General features: G+C 44.4%; 1 protein-coding gene across 1 annotated transcript in view; it reads left to right on the top strand.

Annotated features, from left to right (window-relative positions):
• Positions 1-24,049, top strand: part of pkhd1l1.1 (PKHD1 like 1, tandem duplicate 1) — a 40,961-nt gene that overhangs the window by 7,675 nt on the left and 9,237 nt on the right. Inside the window, exons 16-55 of the mRNA XM_031874695.1 lie at positions 51-186; positions 609-752; positions 854-1,008; positions 1,192-1,302; positions 1,525-1,674; positions 1,823-1,947; positions 3,171-3,328; positions 3,465-3,634; positions 4,593-4,725; positions 4,847-5,001; positions 5,445-5,567; positions 6,295-6,400; positions 6,696-6,803; positions 6,915-7,070; positions 7,194-7,315; positions 7,742-7,874; positions 8,279-8,471; positions 9,729-9,871; positions 10,140-10,244; positions 10,524-10,709; positions 11,288-11,461; positions 12,127-12,332; positions 12,466-13,438; positions 13,615-13,863; positions 14,011-14,160; positions 14,699-14,873; positions 15,698-15,854; positions 15,953-16,109; positions 16,737-16,946; positions 17,315-17,444; positions 18,273-18,514; positions 18,682-18,818; positions 18,937-19,966; positions 20,340-20,531; positions 21,018-21,169; positions 21,289-21,448; positions 21,750-21,921; positions 22,573-22,661; positions 22,803-22,966; positions 23,242-23,371. Coding sequence (XP_031730555.1) covers positions 51-186; positions 609-752; positions 854-1,008; positions 1,192-1,302; positions 1,525-1,674; positions 1,823-1,947; positions 3,171-3,328; positions 3,465-3,634; positions 4,593-4,725; positions 4,847-5,001; positions 5,445-5,567; positions 6,295-6,400; positions 6,696-6,803; positions 6,915-7,070; positions 7,194-7,315; positions 7,742-7,874; positions 8,279-8,471; positions 9,729-9,871; positions 10,140-10,244; positions 10,524-10,709; positions 11,288-11,461; positions 12,127-12,332; positions 12,466-13,438; positions 13,615-13,863; positions 14,011-14,160; positions 14,699-14,873; positions 15,698-15,854; positions 15,953-16,109; positions 16,737-16,946; positions 17,315-17,444; positions 18,273-18,514; positions 18,682-18,818; positions 18,937-19,966; positions 20,340-20,531; positions 21,018-21,169; positions 21,289-21,448; positions 21,750-21,921; positions 22,573-22,661; positions 22,803-22,966; positions 23,242-23,371 — 7,861 coding nt within the window. The remainder of the gene's footprint in view (positions 1-50; positions 187-608; positions 753-853; positions 1,009-1,191; positions 1,303-1,524; positions 1,675-1,822; positions 1,948-3,170; positions 3,329-3,464; positions 3,635-4,592; positions 4,726-4,846; positions 5,002-5,444; positions 5,568-6,294; positions 6,401-6,695; positions 6,804-6,914; positions 7,071-7,193; positions 7,316-7,741; positions 7,875-8,278; positions 8,472-9,728; positions 9,872-10,139; positions 10,245-10,523; positions 10,710-11,287; positions 11,462-12,126; positions 12,333-12,465; positions 13,439-13,614; positions 13,864-14,010; positions 14,161-14,698; positions 14,874-15,697; positions 15,855-15,952; positions 16,110-16,736; positions 16,947-17,314; positions 17,445-18,272; positions 18,515-18,681; positions 18,819-18,936; positions 19,967-20,339; positions 20,532-21,017; positions 21,170-21,288; positions 21,449-21,749; positions 21,922-22,572; positions 22,662-22,802; positions 22,967-23,241; positions 23,372-24,049) is intronic.

Genomic DNA, 24,049 nt, shown 5'->3' with positions numbered 1-24,049 from the left:
CCTTTTCTCTCTTCTGTACCTCACATGCTCTCCCTCTCACTGTTACCCAGGTGGTGACCTTTGACTCCTGGCCCAGCAATGTCGCTGCAGTCAAAGAGGTCCAGAAGGTCACCGTCAGCAGCGGCTGTGCCAGCCATCTTTGTGGGAGCACCTTCTTCAGCCTGGGCTACGGAGACGCAAAGACAGGTAATGTGTTGTACAATTGATTCCTTTCAGAAATAAATTGTTAAATTGGTTTCTTGCACGTTAAAAAGCTTAAAATATCCCGAGTGCAGTGATATTACAAAACACAATGTGGCGAAAAGCTATGACCCGCCCTACTCTACCCTGATATTCTTACTAACCCTCACCAATCATACTCATCATGCCAAAACCTTACCGACCCAACCAACGATGGCAACGAACACTAGCCAATCAGAGGCAGAGTAGGGCGGGTCATGCCTTTGCCATGGTATGATTCGTAATGGCACGCGACTGCATACATGTTTAGCATTGGTAGCCACGAAAGGAAAACCCTCAACCTGTTGCTCTACTCTGATAAATCCACAGTGTAATATGTCCAGCCGTTATGTTTGTTCACAAGCTTTGTGTTTGTTCTGATTTTTAAGGACCGATCCCAGTTACGGCCTCGGCTGATGTGGTGGAGGCATCGTTGAATAGCCTTTGGACCATCAAACCCGACACGGTCCAGGTCACCAAACAGGTCGACAGCCGAGGATCGAACTACCTGGTCACATTCGATTCTGACAGAGGTATGAAGAGACAGAAAAGTAGTTAGTGGTTATTACACTTCTTTCACATGCATTTGTGGAGCTGACCTTAATACTATAAACTACTTATTTTTTGACTGCAGGGGATTTCAAACCTCTTCATTGGGAAGTTTTTGGTTCCGACACCAACGTCACCGTTACCGAGGTTACAAAGGGGATAAGCAACATGCAGACCTTCACTCTGCTCTGGGGGGGAATCCCCACCAAGCCCATTGCCTTCAATGCAACCGAGTCTGAGGTGTGTTGACAGAGAGTCTCTGTCAGTGTCTACAAGCCTCATTACTCCTTGAGATAATGACTAAATAGGATCTCATTTCATTTCTGAAACAATTTGTAAAAAATAGATTATCTTTTTAGACTGAGGTTGTTGCCTGTACAGTGCAGAAACAATATTAACGTCCGGCTTGTGCCATCTGAACAGGTGCAGTCGGCTCTGGAGGACACGATGAAAGCTGAGTGTCCCGCTGAGGTCTTGACCTCCGAAGGGACTGATGTGAAGTACTTCAACGACTTTGAAAGTGACAACTCTCAGGTAAGTGGGGACAAATCAACAGTGCGTTTTTTTTAAAGTGAGAGAGAAAACAAACTTATTTGGAGAAATGTGACAAGCATTCGCACGTTGAGTTCACGCCCTACGAGATTCACCTATTTTTCGCGCTCCTTTTACTTCTGTGAATCGGCTCAGGGATGTTAAATCTTTGCAGAGCATCTGATTTGGGGTTCTGACGTGTTTCTCTTTTCTTGCACCCACCAGTTCAACAGTGCTCAAAAAGGCACTCCGGTGAAAAACACTGCTTTCTGCGGCCTGTGGTCGCTGAAGAACGCAGAGGTCCTCTTCAAGAACACTTACACCAAAGAGTCTGGTGCCAGCTACGGATCGGTCTCATTGGACAAGCATCCCACGGTAAAACACACAGTTGCTTCATTTATTGTACAGATGGGTAGAATTCATACTGTAAATGAAAACAAATGGATGCAATCAAGAAAGTGGTTGATAAATGTACAAAAGGTTATTGATCTCTACTATTTTTTCCCGACTGTTCCCCGTGCAGCTTTGCTTTGCATACAAGGGGATGTTGAAGGATGAAGTTGGAATGAAGTTCACTTACCGCGACAGCCAAGGCAGAACCCAGACAGAGACCGCAAAGATCAGCACTATCTTCATTAAGGGGCACAAGTCAGTAAACGCTACTTTTAATTTCTCAGTTATGTGCAAACTTCTCAGCAAAGTCGCGGCTTCTAGATATGGTTATCTCTTAGTGGTGTCACGGATCGATCTGGGATCGGTTCGGATCACCCCTCCCGGTTCGGATCACTTGTGAACCGTGGATCAATTGGAACTTGAGAAGCCCCGGGCGTCATTTAAGTCGCAAGTTTGGGAGTATTTTGTCTTCCCTGTAACTTATAATGACGGATGAGGGTGGTGGACAAAACCGTTACGTTATGTAGGCGTTGACGACGGGAATACATCGGGCATGTCCATACATATGAAGCTCCACCATCCTGGTCTTTCAGCGACGGGGGCCAAGCCACAACAACAACGTATCATCGCGTTATTTAAGAAACCGTTTGTGGCAGAATCAGACTGGGCTAAAGCTATTACAGCATCTATTGGGTTCTGTATTGCTGCAGACATGAAGCCATTCTCTGTTGTGGAAAACAAAGGATTTCAAAATCTGGTTAAAGTGCTCCAGGGCAATGGAGAGCTACATCACTGCGACCGCTCACTTCAACACGGAGGAGTGGAGATTCATAGTCCGGTACTGCAGACACGCCCCCTCTGGGAGAGTCACACAGACACACACCTGGAGCAGGTGCTGACAGAAGCAGTAGAATGGAAGCTAGACCGGCCCAATAGCAATATCCCAGTCACCACAGAAAGGTCTACCCTCTCCCCAGACGATGTAGATATTCTCATCTTTTTGAAAAACAAAGTAAAGTTGTAGACCATTTCACAGTAATGGTAAACATTATTGCGTATTTGAATGACATAACCTGACAGGAAGTAAACATAGACCCACGTTGTTGCCGAGCAGTTCAGTTCAGTTGAAACGGTGTAAGCTAGCTCACTGGCTGTTTCTTTCTTTCAATATTGATCAAAGGACGAGGGTATCAACATACCTCATGTTGCACTTAATCTTAACAGAATTGAGTATTCTTGAATGTTTTACTTTTATTTATTTATTTATTTAATTTTGTTTCAAATTGGACATCTTCAATATTTTTATTTTCTTGTCAGACTATAGCCCAAAGTTCTTTGCTTTAAATGTTCTTGAAGTTCTTTAATTAATAAATGGAAAGCAAAGTTATATTTGACTCCTCCCCTTTTCTTTGCTGATCAAAAAAATGATCCGAACCGTGAGGTTTGTGATCCGTTGCACCCCTATTATCTCTTGACAGATGGAGTTACAAATGCATGGACCTGCAGAGCTCCCTGCAGACGGAATACATCGGAAGCAATTACGATCTGAAGGAGTTTTACCTCTACAAAGACGGGGGGGATTTCTACGTAGACGCTGTTCACATCGGGAAGTATCCCGCCACAAATGATGAAAACGGTACGGTTGATTTGTGGTTCAATGTCAAAGTTTGGAAGTGCAATCAGATTATATTCCTGACAGTCTTTCCTGCACGTTTTTTTTAGTATTACGTTTCTTTGCATTCAATATATTCCTGTGCGTTGTTTTCTTCCAGCCGTTCCCCACAACAGGAGGCCTCCGCCCTTTGAGAGCTCTGGCCGGTCCTTCGAGGTGATCGCTGTTGCCAAAGACACATCGACCGCTTCACAGATCAGCTACGAGATCAAAGCCACACCAGTCGATTGTGCCTTCGGGTTCCCGCTGCTAGGAGTTGGCTTCCTGCAGGTAACGGATATGTTGAATTTATGTAACAGAGTCATATTAAAGACTCATTCTTCTGCTGTGTATTCGTTCTTTGGGCAGCAGTGTAGACTGTGGGACTGTGCTGTCTGTTCATCTTAATATTTAGACCCAGGAAACCTAATTCTGGGAGTGTGGAGCTTGGGGTGAAGCTGAAGTGAAGTAAGAAAGTGATTAACTTCAACAGATTAACTGACAACTGTGTATCATGGCTGGTACGGAAAAGTGTGACTACAGGGTGTAGTGTCCGTTCCATCCATCCATCCATTTTCCTCCGCTTATCTGGGGACGGGTCACGGTGGCAGCAGGCCAAGCAGGCTGACCCAGATTTCCCTCTCCCCCGCAACATTTTCCAGCTCATACTGGGGGATCCCGAGGCGTTCCCAGGCCAGCTGGGAGATGTAATCCCTCCAGCGTGTTCTGGGTCTTCCCCGGGGTCTCCTCCCAGTTGGACGTGCCCGGAAAACCTCCAGTGGGAGGTGCCCAGGAGGCATCCTGATTAGATGTTTCATCTAAATCTGACGTTAAGCCGTCATTGCCTCATTCGGCAGTTTGTGTAATGATTTTAAAAAAGCTTAAGTGGGGTTAAGTTATATATCAAATACAGGTATTTTTTTAACTAAGCTAATTTATTATATAGTTTATTATTATAAATGTGAGTGTATAGCAGGGAGCAGTGCTACATAATGTACCACAGTACTTAAAGCCTAAGCTAGTTTTCTATGCCTGGCCTTAGATATACAAATACACTAAACAAGAGAAAAATACAATTGCACTATAAAAATGAGTTCCACATATTAATCCTCCGTACAGAGAAAGACAAATAACATCAAGGATACAATTTTGGACAGAAATGCCTGTTTCCGTCCAGACATACAGCACGTGATGTCAGAATCAGCTTGTGTCTTTTTAATCCTCCTTTGTTCCCTCTCCACTTCCACAGATGTCCAACCGCAGCGAGGACACGGCTGAGTTCCGGGACGGAGCAGCCACCGTCAGCATCACTCGCCCTCACAGAGCCACCCCTCCTCTGAACGGCACCTTCGACGTGGAGATCTACGGAGGCCGAGCTGAAGGTATAGAAGAACATAACAGTAAAGTACAGTGCTGGAGTAGATGTACTTGAATCCCATCACTGCCTGCTTCTACGACATACGTAATAGAGTGCGTGTTAACACAGCCTGTGCTTGTTCTCAGGTCTGTCGGTGGACATCAGCGAGGAGGAACTGAAGTACGCTCTACAGGGAATCGCGGGGATGGGTGAGGTCAGCGTCAAGAGGCAGGGAAGCTGCAGAGAGCCCAAGTGGAGGGTCGAGTGGCTCACCAGACCCGGAGACCAGCCTCTGATCCAGGTCACACTCTTCTTTAGTCATTATTTTGGTAGATTTGTCTTTTTTTGTGTGCGTTTTTAGATCTTTGGTAATTTATTTAAATGCAAATTGTTCGATGTTTTAATATCGATGCATTGCCCAAAAATGTTATCCATTTGTTACTAACAAGTTATCTTCAATAATCAAGATTGTATTTGCAGCAGTAATATCACACAGATATTCATCAGATATGTGTGTTGAATTATGTTCTTCACTACCAAACTTCATTCTGAAATTCATTCTCATAATGTGAGCCAGATATGGTTAATATTCCCTCTGATATCATTTCAAAATGCTCTCATCTTGACGATGACCATTATTGTTTGCTGATTGGTGAGAATTGCTCGGTTTAGTTTTTGTGTTTCTAATTTAATGTCTAACAACATATTGTCATTTTTCTGAACGCTGATTTATTGTCATTGCAGGTTGTCGGCTCGTCGCTCGTCGGCCAAAACGCAGTTGTTTTTGTGTATGAGAAGAAGAAGGGAGGTCTGTTGACGCGAAGCCTGACAGGAGATTACTTCCGTGTCCGGGAAACCAAACCACAGGTACAACCGTGATTCAAAAAGCCTCGGGCACATCTGGTTTGGGGTTTCAGCATCATCTGTCTGTCAAATGTGTGTTTTGGTCACTGCTGGTTAAGTGTGTTGTTTCTTACCATAAAGTCTGCAGAACAAGTCCTGGTTCTGTTGGTAGCGGTGCACTATGCAGCTGCATCTGTACATTAGGTGCCTCCAGGCAGGATAGAATCAAATGATTGCATGCTACTGAATAATTGCTTTGTACTGAAGTGACTGACAGCTAAAGACCTCTAATTTTCTATTGTATGGCTATAGCAGTAATTTCACCTGGAAGTGCAAGGGCGTAGGTTTTGCATGTGGTCGGTAGGGACACATCCGTTATTTATATACCGATATCTGGGGGAGACAGAATTGTCTCTACCGATATTTGAGCGAACTCGTTTGCATTATCTTTGGAGTGAAGTCACATTAGATAATTACGATGTGCTCTCCCACAGGCTACGTCTCTAGATGACCTAGCCTACTAGCATTCCATTGGCTGGGTAGGGAGAGGGCTATTTGTCACTTGGCGCCTGAGTTTTGTGATTTCCGTAGAATAAATAAAGACATTCAGCAGAATGCAGGAAATCAAAATGTTCTGGGGAAACACAACCTTAGGCCCCTGTGTTAGTGGTTATCCCAGCCTAGTGGGTCTTTTTTTATGTGGTGAAACTTGGTCCTGAACTCGACATTTTGTGATTTTCCGTGTTTGCAGGTGGAGGTTTACATCAACGGCATTCCCTCAAAGTGTTCTGGCGACTGTGGATATGAATGGTCTGAGGACAAGACTCCAGTTGTGACTGGAATCAGCCCATCTCAAGGTGTCCTGTCTCTGAAATGTTATTGATTCATTCAACATGAAGCATTATTGCTTATTGATTGATTTTTAAGGCTTAATATATATCTAATTGGCGTTCTTCTATATCGAAGGTTTAAATTATTTTATGTGTAAAACATTCAATACCAAACCAGTATACTATATATTGCATTTTCAAGTACAGAAAAAAACTCACAAAAATCCTGTCAAGATTTAGTGAATTGTCAGCTTTTGTGTACGTATGCGACATGTAAGTCATGGCGATGGTGGTGAGGGTTCTATATCGCTGACTTTTTCAGGATCTAATGGCGTGGGGACTCTTTTGACTGTCACTGGGACTGACTTCAGTAGTGAAAACGCCTCCATCCTTGTGGGAAAGACCCGGTGCCACGTTGAACAGATTACCGGTGAGTGAAAGAAGATTTTAGGAGTGAACAATGTATCCTGTCATTAAAATGAGTCGGCTGTTTATTATCTAATGAAAGGAGTTAAACCACATTTTGACAATGGTATTTCAGCGACCACTCAGGTGTGCAGACTCGGCAGCTCCAGTGCGGGTACTTACCCCGTGTTGGTGAGCTTCCCCTCTCTGGGTGATGCACGCTCCTCGGGAGGCAACTTCACCTACAAGCTCATTGTTTCCTCTTTCTCCCCACTCTCTGGAAGCGTGGCAGGTCAGACTTTACTCAAACCTATCTGTACAAGTGTTATTATTTATCAGAAAATCAAAAGCAGAATCACTTTCTCTGGAATACGATAGTGTATAACCATTATCTTCTTCTATGTTTTTTTCCCAGGAGGCACTCTGCTGACGGTGACAGGTTTCGGCTTCAGCCAGAACACCACGGTTACTGTCGGCAGTGACGAGTGCACCGTGGTTCGTGCCAGTGACACTGAGCTGAAATGCAGAACGCCAGCAGTAAGTGTGCAGGCGGCAAACTGCTGTTTATGAGGGAGAAACATTTTCCTGCATCAACTCAAAGAGCCGCAGCACACTAAGCACACACTATACACTCTTATATGGCGGCACACACGAGCACTGTTGCCGTTGTTGGCACTGTCCGTGCTGTTAGCACCGTTAGCTTTTAGCTGCCATTTTGAGAGCCGTGTGGAGTCAATCCCTCAGTCATAAATATGTTCTGAATTTGGAATTTAGCACCTTTAAAGATGGAGATGAGCCATAAATTCAGAATAAGGACTCCGTGATATCCTTTAAGTTGGATAACATAAGCTAATATTAGCCATTATAAGCTACCGGTCATACCAGACCAAGTACTGTAAGGCTGCAACAAAAAAACTGTGTTTTATTGATAGAATAAATAAATGCTTACATTACTTATTTCAGGGGACTGCAGGATCACAGACAGTCACCGTGATGGTGGGAAACATGAGTCAGACAGCTGGCAGTTCCTTCACCTACGACAACAACCTGACAGCCCGGATCTCAGGCCTGAGTCCCAGCACTACCACTGTGATTGGTGAGTTTGGGAGGCGAGACGTTTGTGCTTCACTGTTCAAAGTTGGCATGTGACTCCACTGTCAAGTCTCGCAACCTTTTGTCAATGTCATCACTGTCACCTCATTAGTTCTGGTCTTGTGTGTCCTGTAATGTTGACTTGCAGGTTTTCTGTTTTTTCCTTTTGTACTCACTAAACCTTAAGAATCTGACCATGACAGACTACCACGTCTTCCCACACATTTATAGTAAACAACACAGAAGCATCCACACAACGAGACTACATGTTAAGGTGTCGGATAACCAGTGGTGCTCACTTTACCAGAAGACAAGTGCTAATTATCTTGGCACTTGAGTGACAGAAGCTCCACCGTGGAAAAGATCTGTTGACGTTTCTCTTCTCTTTTCTTGATGCCTTTTGTGTAGGACATGAGGTTCTCACCATCCAGGGCTCGAACCTGGGAGGCCGAGACAACGACAGCGTCGTGTTCGTGGGCGGGAAGGAGTGTGTGACGGTGCAGTGGACGACGACAATCATCACCTGTCGTCTCCCCGTGCTGCCGCCTGGCACGCACAAGGTGGATGTACAGCTTGGAAACAATGGCAACCCACAGACAAGGTAGAGCTACCGTGAAAGATATTTTCACCCGGGCAACAGTTCATCCGTTACGCACCGACCGAGAGAATGTCGTATCGGCAGCTGTGGATTATTTCCTGCAGGCCAGAAAGGCGTCAAGAGAGCTTTTGTTACACAATGCTTAAGGGTACAGAGTAGATCTGAAGATAAAGATTTTTATCAAAAACCTTTAGGTGTCATATTGTTAGAAATATACCGTGATGTTTTGGGATTTTTTTAACACACACAAACAAAAAATCTAATAGTATGTACAGCATGCTTGGAGACGAAACAAAAAACGTAGTTCATGTAAATGACTTCATGTGTAGCAGTTGTTTTTTACGTTGGGAAACATTAAAAGGGAACTACGGCCATTTGCAAAAATCATACATGTTATTCCTATTGTCCAAGACAGCCAAAGAACATTAGTGAACGTGAACAACTCTCTCCCAAATCCAAAAACTACAGCGCTAAAACTCAAACTTGTGATGTCATCGATTATAAAGTGTGGAGCTGCTCCATAGACAATGAATTATGAAAGATGTTCTAGATGAAACTGAGATTCTAATCATACAGGTACATGTTCTGTTTCGTAACTGAGAACGCTGCAATAGAATAAAACATAACGTACACAAACATTCTGTAAGTTCACAAAATCAGTCTCACATTAATTTACTGCTTCCAGAATGACATACCATACACCACATGCCCAGTATGTGTATCATAGTAATAAACTCATGTTTACTGAGGTAATAAATCAAGAGAGAACTTCGATACAATCTGACTTCTTTTTGCAACCAGAGGAGTCGCCCCCTGCTGACAATTAGAGAGAATGCAGGTTTAAGACACTTTGGCATTGGCTACACTTTTCAGACACCGAGCAATTCACCTGAGAGAGAGTAGCTCATGATCACAGATTGAACTCTCCTACGTTCTGCAAAAAACATACTGGAATTCTAAATTTAGGATGTGTTCCCCTTTAAAAACCCACAATAAATGAACAATGATATGGCATTACATATTCTGTTTGATTAAAGGGAATGGTTTAGGCTGACCTCATTTGACTGTCTTTAAAAATGTACACAAGTTAAAGGCCAATGAAATAACTATGGCTGGTAAATCCTCCTTCTATTTTCTATTTTCACATTACAACTAATGACACACTTCAAAACAGATCATACTAGACAATCAATTTGCTCACAAGCCAGAGGGCGTGGTTCATTTTGGGACTTAATTGAAATGTTTGTTTTTGTTTCACAGCAACGGTGTGAACGCCACCATTGAATACGTCCTGGAAATCTACAGCATCTCCCCACAAATCGGCTCCTTGATGGGAGGAACCATGCTGACTGTGTCTGGGTCTGGTTTCAGCAACAATACCTCGGACAACAAAGTCTCCGTCGGTAAGTGAAATGAGACCCGGCTATATCAAACAGACTTATTACCACGCCAACAGTCCCCACCAAAAACCATTCAACATTGTCAGTGTTCAACAACAAGATTCCATCTGTGGAACTGGATATCAAATGAATGGTTGAGGGGGGAACTAGCTGGCGGTAATCTACAGTGATGTAACCACGCGCAAATATGGAAAAGCTGCACGATAATGCGACCGCTTCAGGTTCCGTATGTGTTCTCACACATGTTTTGTGTTGGTTTGCGATGTGACAGGAGGAGTTGAGTGTGAAGTGAAGGCCGCCTCAGAGAACGAACTGCAGTGTGTGTTGCAGTCGGAGGAGAAGACTCACGTCGTCACCAACCAGGGATCCCACAGCAGTAGGTTAACGTTTTGATCCTTTCTGTAGGTGTCACATTAAATCTGAGTTGACTAAAACAGAACACAACAGAAAGAGGATCACGTTTCCCAAAGCTGCTGCAAGCAACGAAGCTGTGTGTTTCAAAACCTGTTCCACCTCCAGTTTTTCATAATTAGCCACATTTAGAATTGCACTCGCAAGGTATTTTGATTACATGTTGCTCGATCTCAGACAATGAAACCTTTCCCGTGTGTTATTTTGTCTGTCAGACTTTACATTTGTTGTTTGTGTGTTCCAGCTTATGGACAGGGGTATGCGTGGAATCCCGCCTCACTGACGGTGTTTGTCGGAGACACGGTATTGTGGCGCTGGGAGGCACCGGCCTTCCAGAAAGACGTTTACGGGGTCGTTAGTGTTTCCAGCCCGAGTGAAACCACCCACGATGGGGGACCACTCTACAGCGGAGACACCAAGACACCCAAAGGTAGAATACGGAGTCACCTGCCCTGATTTTACTGTTCGATATCATCAGTGTGCCAGGGAAGCTTTATTTAGTTATGAGGCTTCATGTTGGGTTTGTTCCCTCTTCTTCTTTTCCTTTAATTAATCAGATAAAAGTGATATTAAAATCTCTTTTTCAAGCAAGAACTATCCAAGAAGAGAGCTCAAAAAGAGCATCATGACTCTAAACAGAGACGTTATTCTCTGTTTCCTGACCTGAATAATAGCTGTAATTGCAGCTCATACTTTCTTGAATTGCAATATGGTCCGTTGGTCTGTGTTCACCCTTTTCTTAGTGGATTAAGAAAAAGGACATTGATGGTTGAGTTCTAGTTAATTTCCCATAAATTCTGCTGCAGCGGCACTTAATTAATACATCAACGTGATCTCATTCAAATGAAAATCTTGTTGTGTCTGCACTCTGCGATGTTGTAATGTTGTGATATGTGACGTGAGGAATGTGATGTGTCGAGACGGATGCACACCATGTCCAAGAATGCTTCATTATGATTCGATGTCCTATAGGGTACAGTACTTATGAACTCTCTCGCTCCCCCTCAGGGTTTTTCGCCTACCGCTTCACTGCGCCCGGTGTGTATCACTACAGCAGCGGCTACATAGACGACGCCAACCGCAGGAGCCTGCAGGGAGTCGTGAAAGCCGAGGCCCGGGCGGAGAGGAGAAGCAGAGTTTCTGTCAGCGTGGGAGGCATGGAGGCCATACACGTGACCGGAGGTAAACGTATAGATGTGGATGAGATGTTCTCGGTCTGCAGCTTGATCCTCCAGTGAAAGTAAAAATAATACTCGGGGAGCTCCTTAAGAACGTGATCTGATTTTATATATTAAAAGTACAGTCCAGAAATATGCATAAAGTGCTAAAATTAGAAGTCCCATGACTTATTATCATTGTGACCCTGTAGTGAGGGAGGCAGTGGAAGGAGATGTATATGCTACTAATATGCCGTTTGTACACTAATGCACCTAATGAAAACATATAAACATCAATATAATACAGTCATAGAAATCATTTAATTTAAAAAGAAAATTAAAAAACAGACCAAAGATTAAAACGGTCCTGGAAAGGATGTTTTACTATGCTGACTTACTCAGCATCCATTTTATCAGCTGTTCAGAGAAGTAGCAGGTTTTACTCCACTCCTCCCCACCTGTGTAGAGAAATGTGCCTCCCCCTACTTTATTATTTTAGATAGAGTCCCGAACAGACTGAAAGTACCAAGTAAAATAAAAAAGTAGAGGTGTATTTATTATTATTTGATATATTTAAGAGGATGCAAATCAAGTCAGATCAGGGCAACAACATTTATCTTTTGATTTTAAAAATAGAGGTCTGTGTCAAATTAAAAACAATTCAACGGATCAAACTGTCCCTCCCTTCAGGTTCTCGTCGCGTCTCCATAGCAGCCCCGCAGTGCATCACCTCCCCACAGTGCCCGGAGACCAATGTGACCTCAGGCGCCATTTCCTTCAGCGCCTCCGCCTGCTCCACCCCCACAGTCCACTCCATCTCTCCCAACCAGGGATCATACCACCAGGTCATCCACATTGAGGGCACAGCCTTCAGCGACACCGCCTGCGCTAATGAGGTTAGCAGGAGACTTTTACAGCCTTATCTATCTCAATGGATTTAAATCTCAAATGGATTGAAATGTTCAATCATCTTTGTGCTGCTGAGAGTTTTTCTCACCTGTCTGACTCTGGCGTCCGTGTGTCCTGTAGGTGACGGTGGGAGATCAGCCCTGCCAGGTGATCAACAGCTCTCACTCTGAGATCAACTGTCGGCTCGGCGGTGACAGCCAGCTTTCCATCGGCTTCGCTCTCCCCGTAGCCGTCAGAGTCAACAACCTGGGCAGCGCCATCATCACCGTGCCGAACGAGTTCGGCCGCCGCTTTGTGGTTCTGCCGGCGGTCGACTCCGTCTCGCCTCCCGTCGGCAGCCCCAACGGCCACACGCGGCTCCTCGTCCGCGGATCCGGCTTCTCCAGAGGACAGGTGACTGTGGCCGGCCAGCTGTGCTCTGTTGTGTCACTAAATTACACTCGCTTCACCTGCGACACCGCTCCCTCTCAGCCGCAGGCCGGTGATGTCGTCTTCCACGCGGGCAGGATCCTAAGTTCCTGTCATTCAAACTGCTCCTTCAAGTACTCTTCTTCTGTCACTCCCACGGTCTCCAGTATTTCCCCCGACAGCATCAGCGACCCGACCACCGTTACCATCGCCGGCTCAGGCTTTGGCAGCAGCGTGGACAACGTGGCGGTCTTTGCCGGCACCTCGGAACTGGGGGTCACCGCCGTGACTGACGGCAACATTACGCTGATGGTAAACGCCCTCCCCGCGGGAGAACACCCAGTCAGAGTGATTGTGAGAAGCAAGGGCCTTGCATCCGGTTCCGCCACCCTGAGCAGCCGTGCCCGAGCCACCCTCAACCCGGACGTGGGCAGCCTGGCTGGAGGAACCCCTCTTGTCTTCACCGGAAACGGCTTCGCTCCGGGGAACACCAGTGTGACGGTCGGTGGCTCGCCCTGCGAGGTTCAGGAGGTGACGCCGGGCCTGCTCCGCTGCCTGACGCCTCCTCGCGGCGAGGGGCTGGTGACCGCCGACATCCAGGTCTTCTCGGTGCGGTACCCTCCGCTCAACTTCACCTACTCCGCAGCCCACACTCCTGTCATCAGCTCCATCAGCCCCAGCTCTGGTAACTACGGTCCTCTGCACCCGACAATTTTGATAAAAGCAATGAAGCCATCATAATTAAAGTATCACATACATCAGTGGATCCGTCTGAGCATTTGTGTGTGTGTGTGTGTGTGTGTTTACCGTATGTGTTCACTAATGCCTATGTTAACCTTCCCCTGGGTTTATTTCCCACAGGGCCGAGCGGCGCGACCATCACGCTGGCAGGCTCAGGATTTGGCAAGGACTCCCAGCACGTCTCCGTCACCATAAACCACGTCCCCTGTGTCCTGTCCACCGTCTCTGATGCGCAGATTCAGTGCATTGCAGGAGACAACCCGGGGGGGGCATACCCAGTCGATCTGCACCACCAGGTCAAAGGTCACGCCCAGTCAGATGTCATGTTCATGCACGAGCTGACGCTGAGCAGCGTGCAGCCTAACGAGGGTATCCATTCCAATCCATTTCTTGTTTGCGTGCTTGTGTGTACATTTGAATTTTGTTTGTCTTTATCCTCGTACTCCTAGTTCCCTTTTCTTCCTCACAATTCAAGTCTGATATTGATCAATTCTTCCTCCCTCATCTGTGACTCAGGAAGTTATGGCGGCGGTGCTCTGCTGTCGGTGGAGGGTTCTGGGTTCGACCCGCACACCTCCAATGTGACGATCTGCGGGGAGGAGTGTGAAGTTCGCCGAGAGGCTTCCACATCGTCCCGTCTGTACTGCCAGTCTCCGTCCATCAACGGTAAGTTTAGTTCAGCGTCCTTTACTTCACCAGGATAGTCTACTTGTGGGGATTTTTAGTGGGGTTAGTGCAGTAAGAGATGTACAAAGTAGTTATTTATTTACTGACATTATTACAGGTAGCACAGTGACCAATTTCATCTTGATTTCTGAAACCAAACTTACGCTTTTATATGTCCCAAAAAAACCCACATTTTTATCAGTTATTTTACTTTGTAGTTTGCTTGTTCGCATCAACAGCTTTCCATCTTTCCAGTAAAGGTTAAGGGGTTGAAGGGTTTTCAAGTTTTTCTTTTGGAAAGAATGTGTTCCTGCCGGTTCACGATATTTTTAGTTCTCGACTCATTAAGCTGGACTAAGAGGAATGTTGACAGCCTTTCATGGCAGGATACAATGTCAATGCAATCAGAGGCATGTTGTGTAAGAAAATAACTTGTCACGGCCAACAAGACATCTGAAGGCTTCTTGTTATCTTTAAGCATCTCGATTCTTCCTGTCCCTTTTGTTGTCATCTGTCCTGCTGTCCCGTCTGCTCTCAGACACTCAGTCGGAGGTGAGCTGCGTGGTCGCCGTCATCAACCAGCTGGATGCCGTCAACATATCAGACGGCTATGCCTACAAATCTCAGCTGACGCCGGTGATCACTGAGGTCTCTCCGCGCAGAGGAGGCACCGCCGGAGGCACGCGGCTCACAATCACCGGCTCTGGTTTCAGGTGCAGTGAAGGAACAGAGCACAATGGAGAGACACACCCCCGGATTACGGACCGCTGGTTAACAATCAGGCGCTCGACTCACGTTACACAATGTGTCCCAGGGGACGTCTTTGCTTTCATTGGGTTTAATGCAAAGACCTTCTCTTGTTTTTGCCACAAAGTGATTTTAGAAATTGAACGATACGGAAAGAATACTTTTAATATAATTAGTTTATAAATAGTGCCAAGAATAAAGCTTCAATGTACAGTTCTATCTGCACATACAGCCCATTAAAAGCACATTATGATGAAGAGCAGAAAAATGTATTCATAATTATATGTTAAACATTATAGCATATAGTTTTATATAACAAGACACCATAGTAACACATAAATATAAACATAAATATTCCCCTCTATTCTATTTAATTATAGTATATCATTAATTGTAATATTAAATTATACTATGACAGCTTAATGTAAAATAATATTATTTTGTATGATAATATCGGGTAAAGTACGTGGTATATTATAATGTTTTAGTATGGTATATAAACTATATATATTGTAGCATGATATAGTATGTTGAAGTAAGTTATATGTTATTATTTTACAGTCATTATCTAGCATGCCATTGTATTATATTATCCTTTCGAATTATATAAATTCTTACTATACATGTGCAATTTAACTGAGGCATGGTACATTATCGTATACAGGGTTATCATGTTAAGGTAAAGTATGTTATTGTATCTTTTATACACATATGTGTATGTCACAGTAAAATGTATAATATAATCAATTCATTCATGGATCTATTGACCGCTCACTTTCCCGCCCCACAGCACCGACATAAATGAAGTCAACGTGACCGTGGCGGGCTCCGTGTGTGACGTTCAGTCCACCAACAGCACACACGTCATCTGTGTGACCAACTCTCAGCGACAGTCTCAGGAAACCAAAGTCAGACTCAGCATCGGAGACCGAGGCATCGCCAAGATGGTGAGATCACGTCCCCCGATCTGACTCACAACACAGTTCCTTATATGATGAGACTCGTGTCTCTGTAACACATGTTTGTTATTCGGCTCTTTCTTCAGGATAACGCGGACTTCTTCTACGTGGACGTGTGGTCGTCCAGGTTCACGTGGGGCGGTCTGTCTCCACCTGAGAAGGGCTCGTTTGCCGTCATCACTAAAGGCCAGACCATCCTGCTGGACACCAGCACCCCTGTGCTGAAAATGCTCCTCATTCAAGGTACACAAAGGTCTTGATCCTGGCTGTTTGGGACACGTTTAACTACGCACATTGTGTGTTTGAAGGAACCGACGGATTACATGTCACTGAAATAGTAGCTCATACGATTACATGTGGGCTGCACGGTGGTGTAGTGGCTAGCACTGTCACCTCAAAGCAAGAAGGGCCCGGGCTGGACGGCCCTTCTGTGTCAAGCTTGCATGTTCTCCCTGTGTCAGCGTAAGTTTTCCTTGGTTAGCATGAATGGTTGCCTGTCTCTATGCGTCAGTACTGCGATAGTCTGGCGACCTATGCCTTTGTCAAATGTCAGCTGGGATTGGCTCCAGCACCCCCGCGACCCTGAACAGGATAAGCGGTTAAAGATAATGTATGGATAATTTCCTGTGACAAAGAAAATTGAGCCACTCAAGACTTTAAGAAGTGAAATATATTTTCTATACAATTTTTTTTGTTGCAAAGTTTAAGGGCACAAACAAGCATTTTCTGAATTCAGTATTAGTTTGGTGGAACTAGTGCCAAAAAGATGATACATTAACATTTAAAAAAGTCTTCGTTTCGGACCTCATGTAAATGTGTTTTTTTTGCCACCAGTCTTGAGTTTGAAACTTACTGTTTCTTTGTCCTCAGGAGGCGCTTTGGTGTTTGATGAGGCGGACATCGAGCTGCAGGCAGAAAACATCCTGATCACGGACGGTGGACTGCTCCAGATCGGCCAGGAGGGGGCGCCATTCCAGCACAAAGCCATCATCACGCTCCATGGACACCTGCGCTCACCTGAAATACCTGTTTATGGAGCCAAGACGCTGGGTGTCAGAGAGGGAGTGCTGGACCTGCACGGTATGAAACATACACATTCAAACAGCTAAATATGAAACTACAGCCTGCAGACAGTTTGCTTAGCTTAGCACAAATCAGCTAGCCTGGCTCTGTTCAAAGAAAATAATCTGCCTACCAAAACCTTTTATAGTGAGATTAAATAATTTGCTGTATGTCTTAAAACTATCAGAATACTTCCACCGCCAGCAGCAACAGAGAACTGAAATAGTCGTGACCCAAATATTCCTAAAAACCCCTGATTGCATGTCATTATGTCACGTAATGCTAAACTGAGTCGTGTGTCCTGAAGGGATTATGGATGTCATTATGAGTGACACCTCACCTGCCCTCCTCGGGTGCAAGTCATTGTTGACAACCTGTTCCTCCAGGCATCCCAGTTCCTGTCCCCTGGACCCACCTGGCCCAGACGGCGGCCAGCGGCTCCGTCACACTGACTCTGATGAAGGCGGTGACGTGGAAAGCTGGAGATGAAATTGTCATCGCCTCCACCGGCCACAGGTGCAGTCTCCAATTCATGCATGTGGTCGAAGCAGAAAACACAATGATTAAAGTCAAAACTGCAAATTTTATAATTGTGTCAACATTGAGTGAAGACAAAAATGTTCCAAAATCTTTTTGGGAGTTTGTTGTAACCCATAAATAAGTCTGTAGGTAAATTAGAACATAGTGGAGAAAAAACAAAAGGAACCCCAGATAATCTAGTCCTGCTAAAAGGTAACTAGCCTAGCTTAGCAGAGGAGCTGCCTTTGTGGTAGTTAACTTTGAATTAAATATTTCAATTTATTTAATTAAAGGTTCATTTATTAAACTAACTCATTAGTTCACAAAGAATAGATCATGTATCTCAATGGAACCTTCTTGGCTAAGTAAAGGATTAATAAATGGAGAACAAAGCAGAAGAAGAACATATTTTGGTTGTAGATATTGTGTTTTTCCAAGCATGTAGTGCCGTATTTTTGTAAGCCTTTATGTAAAGTTAACGGCAAATCATTATTAATCAACCGTAAAAATGTTTCACTACTTAAACAGCGCAGCACAAAAAAGCACTTCTGAAAGGGAAATACAGGAAGAAATATCTACGTGCTACACATGTATAAAAACAATCTTCTAAAATATGTATGATCACAAGATTATTCAGCCAAAATGTCATAAGAAAAAAACAACACAAAAGCCACAGGTGGGTGGCTTGACACATTGAATGCTAAGACCCTTTTCTTTTAGGGAGGTCCAGTCATATTTACTGTATATTCTATGCATTGACACAAATGAAACAATGGAGCCATGTCATGGAGCCGCAAGTAGAAATCATGTATTTCCATTTTTCAGGCACAGCCAGCGAGAGAACGAGCAGATGAGGATTGCCGCCGTGTCGACCGATGGCAGGACCATCACCCTGACAGATTCGCTCAAGTACACTCACCTCGGGGTGACCGTCACGCTGCCCGATGGTACGGTATTTGAGGGCCGAGCCGAGGTGGGTCTCCTCACCAGGAACATCGTGGTGCGAGGCTTCGAACACCAAGACTGGGACGAAACGGTCGAAGCCTGCCCCGACGGCTTCAACACAGGTACTGTGTTTCAACATGTCTGATTTGATTTGACACAAACCGCTGTGTAAAAGTAAAGAAGAGACATAACGTTGCTGTGCAGTCAAATACATTCAAACTGACAACCACTTCAGATTCACCAACATGTAACATATATGGGTAAACATCATTCTGTCCCTGTGCTGCAGGTGAATTCAGCACCCAAACCTGTTTCCAAGGACGGTTTGGAGAGGAGACCGGCAGCGACCAGTTTGGAGGCTGCATCATGTTCCACGCACCCACACCAAATAAGAATCTCGCAATAGGCAGACTGGAAAATGTTGAGGTGAGACGCTTCAAGCTTTCTCTGCTGTAACGTATTTTATTCTTTGCATCTAATCATGTTGATCAGATTACTGAGATAAATCACACAAATTGAAATGATAAACGTTATGCTCTTTTAGGTCTACTATGCAGGACAGGCCTTCAGGCTGGGACGTTATCCCATCCACTGGCATCTGATGGGAGACATCGACTACAAGTCATACGTGCGGGGTTGTAGTATCCACCGGACCTTCAACAGGGCCGTGACCATCCACAACACCCACAACCTGGTGGTGGAGCACAACGTCATCTACGACATCATGGGCGGGGCCTTCTTCATCGAGGACGGCATCGAGACGGGGAACATCCTGCAGTACAACCTGGCCGTGTTCGTCAAACAAAGCACCAGCCTGCTGAATGACGACGTCACGCCCGCCGCCTACTGGGTCACCAATCCCAACAACATCATCCGCCACAACGTCGCCGCCGGGGGCACCCACTTCGGCTTCTGGTACCGCATGCACGAGCACCCCGACGGCCCGTCCTACGACCCTAACATCTGCCAGAAGAGGGTTCCCCTCGGTGAGTTTTACAACAACACCGTGCACTCCCAGGGCTGGTTCGGCCTCTGGATCTTCACGGACTTCTTCCCCATGAAGGATGGAGGCTGCCGCTCCAAAACCCCCGAGCCCGCTGTCTTCCGCTCCCTCACCACCTGGAACTGTGAGAAAGGTGCCGAGTGGGTCAACGTGGGCGCCGTGCAATTTCACGACTTCACCATGGTCAACAACGAGAAAGCCGGTATCGAAACCAAGCGCATCCTGCAGTGGGCCGTGCAGGGCTACGGAGAGGGAGGGGGGGCGACGATGTCCAACTGCACCATCGTGGGCCACGTGGACGAGCTCGGACTGGGAGATAACTACTGCACCCACCGAGGTGTCATTGCGCCGCTGGACGATGGCCTGAGCGTCCTCAACACCAAGTTCATCAACTTCAACCGTAGCTCTTGCGCAGCCATCGGGGTGGCCGCGATCGACGGGACGTGTGCGGATCGCTGTGGTGGCTGGGCTGTCAGGTTTAGTGGGAACCAGTACTTCAACTCCCCCAACAAGGCCGGCTTCAGGTGGGAGCATGAGGTGCAGCTGGTGGACACTGATGGCTCTCTCACAGGTACTCAATGTTGTATAACTTTTCCAAACTACTTCTTTAATCAGTCCCTCAATCCATTTTCAGAAAAGTGTTGTTAAAGTATATTTCTTATAGCCATCAAATTGCCAAAACCAAACATAATTCCCTACCTTGGTTGTAGCACTCAGTCCAAAGCCTGTTGGTTCCTACTGAAGACAATGGTTAAAATGTATATCTTTCATTTTTTTTTTTTGTTTTAAGTTAGTCAATAAGACCTAAAACAGCTCATTTAAACAACATATCCGGCCGCACCATAAAACTGCAAATACCAGTTTTTAAAACTCCGGTTAATGCAGCTCAGGTGGGCTTTTCCTCCGTCCCTGCATCCGACTGACCCACGATTCGTTGTTTTCAGGAAACATCAACCACAAAGTGGTGCCCATGAGCCCCCTGCTCGACCCCACTCACTGCTCCCAGAGTGACGAGTGGAGCGTGGGCTTCCCGGGCGCCGTGTGCGACCTCACCGTCAACTTCCATCGTTTGTCGTTCAACAACCCTTCGCCGGCCTCTCTGAAGGCCAAGGACGTCATCTTAACCAACTCCCATGGTACTAAAACACACAGACAAATTACTTTTTCATGTCAGTTTGTTGTTGAGAATGCAGAAAGTCATCTGTAAATCTGTATTGACCTCTACTGGTGATTAGTGGGAAGTGCAGTAGATCGCTGTCATCAAAAGATAATAAAATTAGGTTATAAATAGCATATAACACAAACAATGTAAATATATACTCATATTTATATATTTAAGTGTGATGTATAAACAGATAATGAATAGCATGTTGTTTTTCTATCACACAGTTGTAATAATATAAAATATGTCCTCATAGGAGAAGTTATAATTGTTGACAAATATTGTATAAGAATAAACACTTTTATTTAAGTACAACTACATGAAAGTGTGATTTTAAAAAAAAACAGCTTTTAAATGCTAAATGGGCGATTAAAATGTATAAACGTATCTGCTGTAAAATAGTATGAGAGTGTGTATATATATATATATATATACACATACAAGTTGTTTTTAATTACAGGCAGCAGTGTGATTCCCTATCTGAAGAAGAGAATGACTCATAAGCTCGGCTGGATGGCCATGCTGCCCTCTGGAAAAACGTACAACTGGTACTTCAACGATATGGATCACATCACCAACATCACTTACGCTGCAAAATTCTACGGCTTCAGCGTACGTGATAGACCCAACACATGCTGTGATATGACAGGACGATGCTGTAAATGTAGCTTTCTACCTATTTACAGTATACTGATGTGTTTTTTTTTGCCTGTACCTTTCCCCTCTCACAGTCGGATCAATACGTGATCATCAACCACAACTTGACCCAGAGTCCAGACAGATTCAGGATCATCGATGAGAGGAACGGCTCGTCGACGCCGCTGAGCTTCAGTGACAACAACAACGGAGACTGGTACTTCAACGACAGCTCCAACAACCTCTACTACATCGGTTAGACACACTTTGACACAGATCTCTTGCCAACTTTGATTGTTTTTAAGTTGTTTACTACGCAAACATTGAAAGGTTGTAATATTAAATCTTAAATATACATCATTGTAAATTGAATATCTTTGGGTTTTAAAAGTTGGCATAAACTACACTAATTACCACCATTATTTTTATCAGCTGTTATTGTTGACATCTTTGTCCTTCGAGATTATTTACCCTTCAATCACACGAAAACATTCAGCAACACATTCAGCGATCTTAGTGATTCGCCTTCATCCATTTGCCATCTTGTTATGTGCAGTGTCTGGGAAAACAAACCAGCGCAGGCGTCGCGCCAGCGTGGACCGCTCTATGACGGACTCCGCGGTCAACTTCAGGGTCTACCGTTGCTTCTACCCCAACTGCATCCAACCAACGCCACCACCTCCAGCCACACTCACCCCCTTACCCACCCACCGGCCTGACAACTTCATGTACGTTTGACCCTCCCCCCAATGCACCATGATATTCATGACCAGGAAGGAAATGTACTGAAAGTATTAAATGTCGGAGTATGCATGTTGTTGTCGCAGTGTTGTATATATTATAGGGTTATTATCACTGATGCATTATTATGCAGTATTTTGTTGTGGTTGGTCGAGGTGATTTTGAAAACTTTAATTAAGTGTTGGACAGTTTAATCTGAAAAAATGTCAAACTTATAAAGACATATTAGTCTATTAGCGAATCCTAAAATACTTATTTTGCAGTCAGATCTAAATATATTACTTGTTTTTAATTTAAATATTTAAAAACATTTTGAATTTTTTTTTATTGTTGTATTAGATGTCTTTCACTTTTTACAAGAAAAATAAAACTTAAATCGGAAGGGACATGGAGGGGGGGGAAATAGAAGGTTGGAAAAAAAAGGATTACTTTTACAAATTTTTCTGCGAGATCTCTTAAAAGTAAAAAATGTTTAACCTTTCATTTTTTTCCCCCGCCATGTCCCTCCCACGGCTACATATGTTTTAAAAGCAGCATGTGTTCACAATATATGTAATTTATAAAACTGAAAATAGTTCTCATGTTTACTCTGATTTCCTTCTTCTAAAAGTTCTTTGTTTGTGCATGTTTCTCTCTAGCCGGTGGTCTAATGCCTCTTTCTGGAAAAGTTCCCCTGAAAATGACTTCGCTGCACCTACAGAGGGCTCCGATGTGGTCATCCCATCAGGTAGCGGCTGGAAGAAAACAAAATAAAACAATTCTTTATGTTCACAGTGTTGTTTTAAATACACAATAACCAGATTTTGTGATTGTATACTGTTGTATTATAATATACCTCTGTATATATAATACTTCTGTATCCCCACAGGGAAGTGGGTCGTGTTGGACAGTGACACTCCTCCCCTCAACAAGCTGACGGTCATCGGAGTTCTGGAGATCCCCGACAACATGAACAGCTCGTCCTCAAGACAGGCTCGTGCTGCACCCGAGTACAGCACGGTGGTGCTGGACGCTGTCTACATCTCCATCCAGGTCAGTGTGATCAGTCATCTCCATCTTCTGCTTGTTGTGTTGCTGGATGTCAGTTTATGTCTTAATATCATCAGGACCATGATTGAACAGAGAAAAAGCGTCACCTACTTCAAACTAGTCAGCATTCAGTATTGGCGTAGTACCGTTTACTTATGTAAAAGTAGCAATACTGCAGTGTAAAAATACTCTGCAAAGAGTCAGATACTCACAGTACCACCCACGCAGTTTGATTGGTATGTTTAGTGAGGTGATGTTGGCGTCTCGTGCTGTTTCAGGGCGGCAGGCTGATTGCAGGGTGGGACGACGAGCCGTTCAGAGGTCAGCTGCACATCAAACTGAGAGGGAACCACCGCATGCCGGACTGGCCTCTGCCTAACGGGCCCAACCAGGGCTCCAAAGTCCTGGGTAAGAAAACGCATCAGAAACAACTCAACGTTGTCGTGTATTTCTTACATATGTTTTCCACATATTATAGATATATTTGTGACATATTGTGTAATATATTTAATAATTATTTGCAATATTTTGTGTAATATTCTGCTGTAATTTGTATGTTGTAAATATAACTACATACTGTACATGTGGACCCTGCCACATATTTTATTTCTATTTTAGTTTTTTTTATCAGGAAAAGTTTACATGAAATACTTCTACTCACACGCAGACACATGTATGTGCATGTATGTAAAATGGTTTGACGAAAATGAGAGAGAGGGGAAAGAAGAAGAAATAAATAGATACATTTGAGAAGGGGGTCTAATACAGCAACTAATACCACTAGAGTAGCCAAGGAACCAAGGGGAGTTTGTGTACTGCTACAACTGGATTACGTCAAATCTAAAAATGTAAAATTATATGAAATTATTTTATTCATGAAGTCAGCTTTTTTGTTTTTATTTTTTTTTATTTACTGAAATGAAGTTACACATTTTTAGTCCGAACTTTTTCAGATGGTGTGAATTGTAATAAAATGCTATGACTGTGCTCCATGAAACAGATGACTGAGCTTTTGATGCTCTGTTGTGAATCTTCAATATGTGTGTGTGTGTGTGTGTGTGTGTGTGTGTGTGTGTGTGTGTGTGT

The sequence above is a fragment of the Anarrhichthys ocellatus genome, unplaced genomic scaffold, assembly GCF_004355925.1.
Source record: "Anarrhichthys ocellatus isolate YVR2014 unplaced genomic scaffold, GSC_Weel_1.0 scaffold84, whole genome shotgun sequence".
NCBI lineage: Eukaryota > Metazoa > Chordata > Actinopteri > Perciformes > Anarhichadidae > Anarrhichthys > Anarrhichthys ocellatus.
The sequence above is the reverse complement of the archived record's forward strand: the minus strand, read 5'-3'. Positions and strand labels throughout refer to the sequence as shown.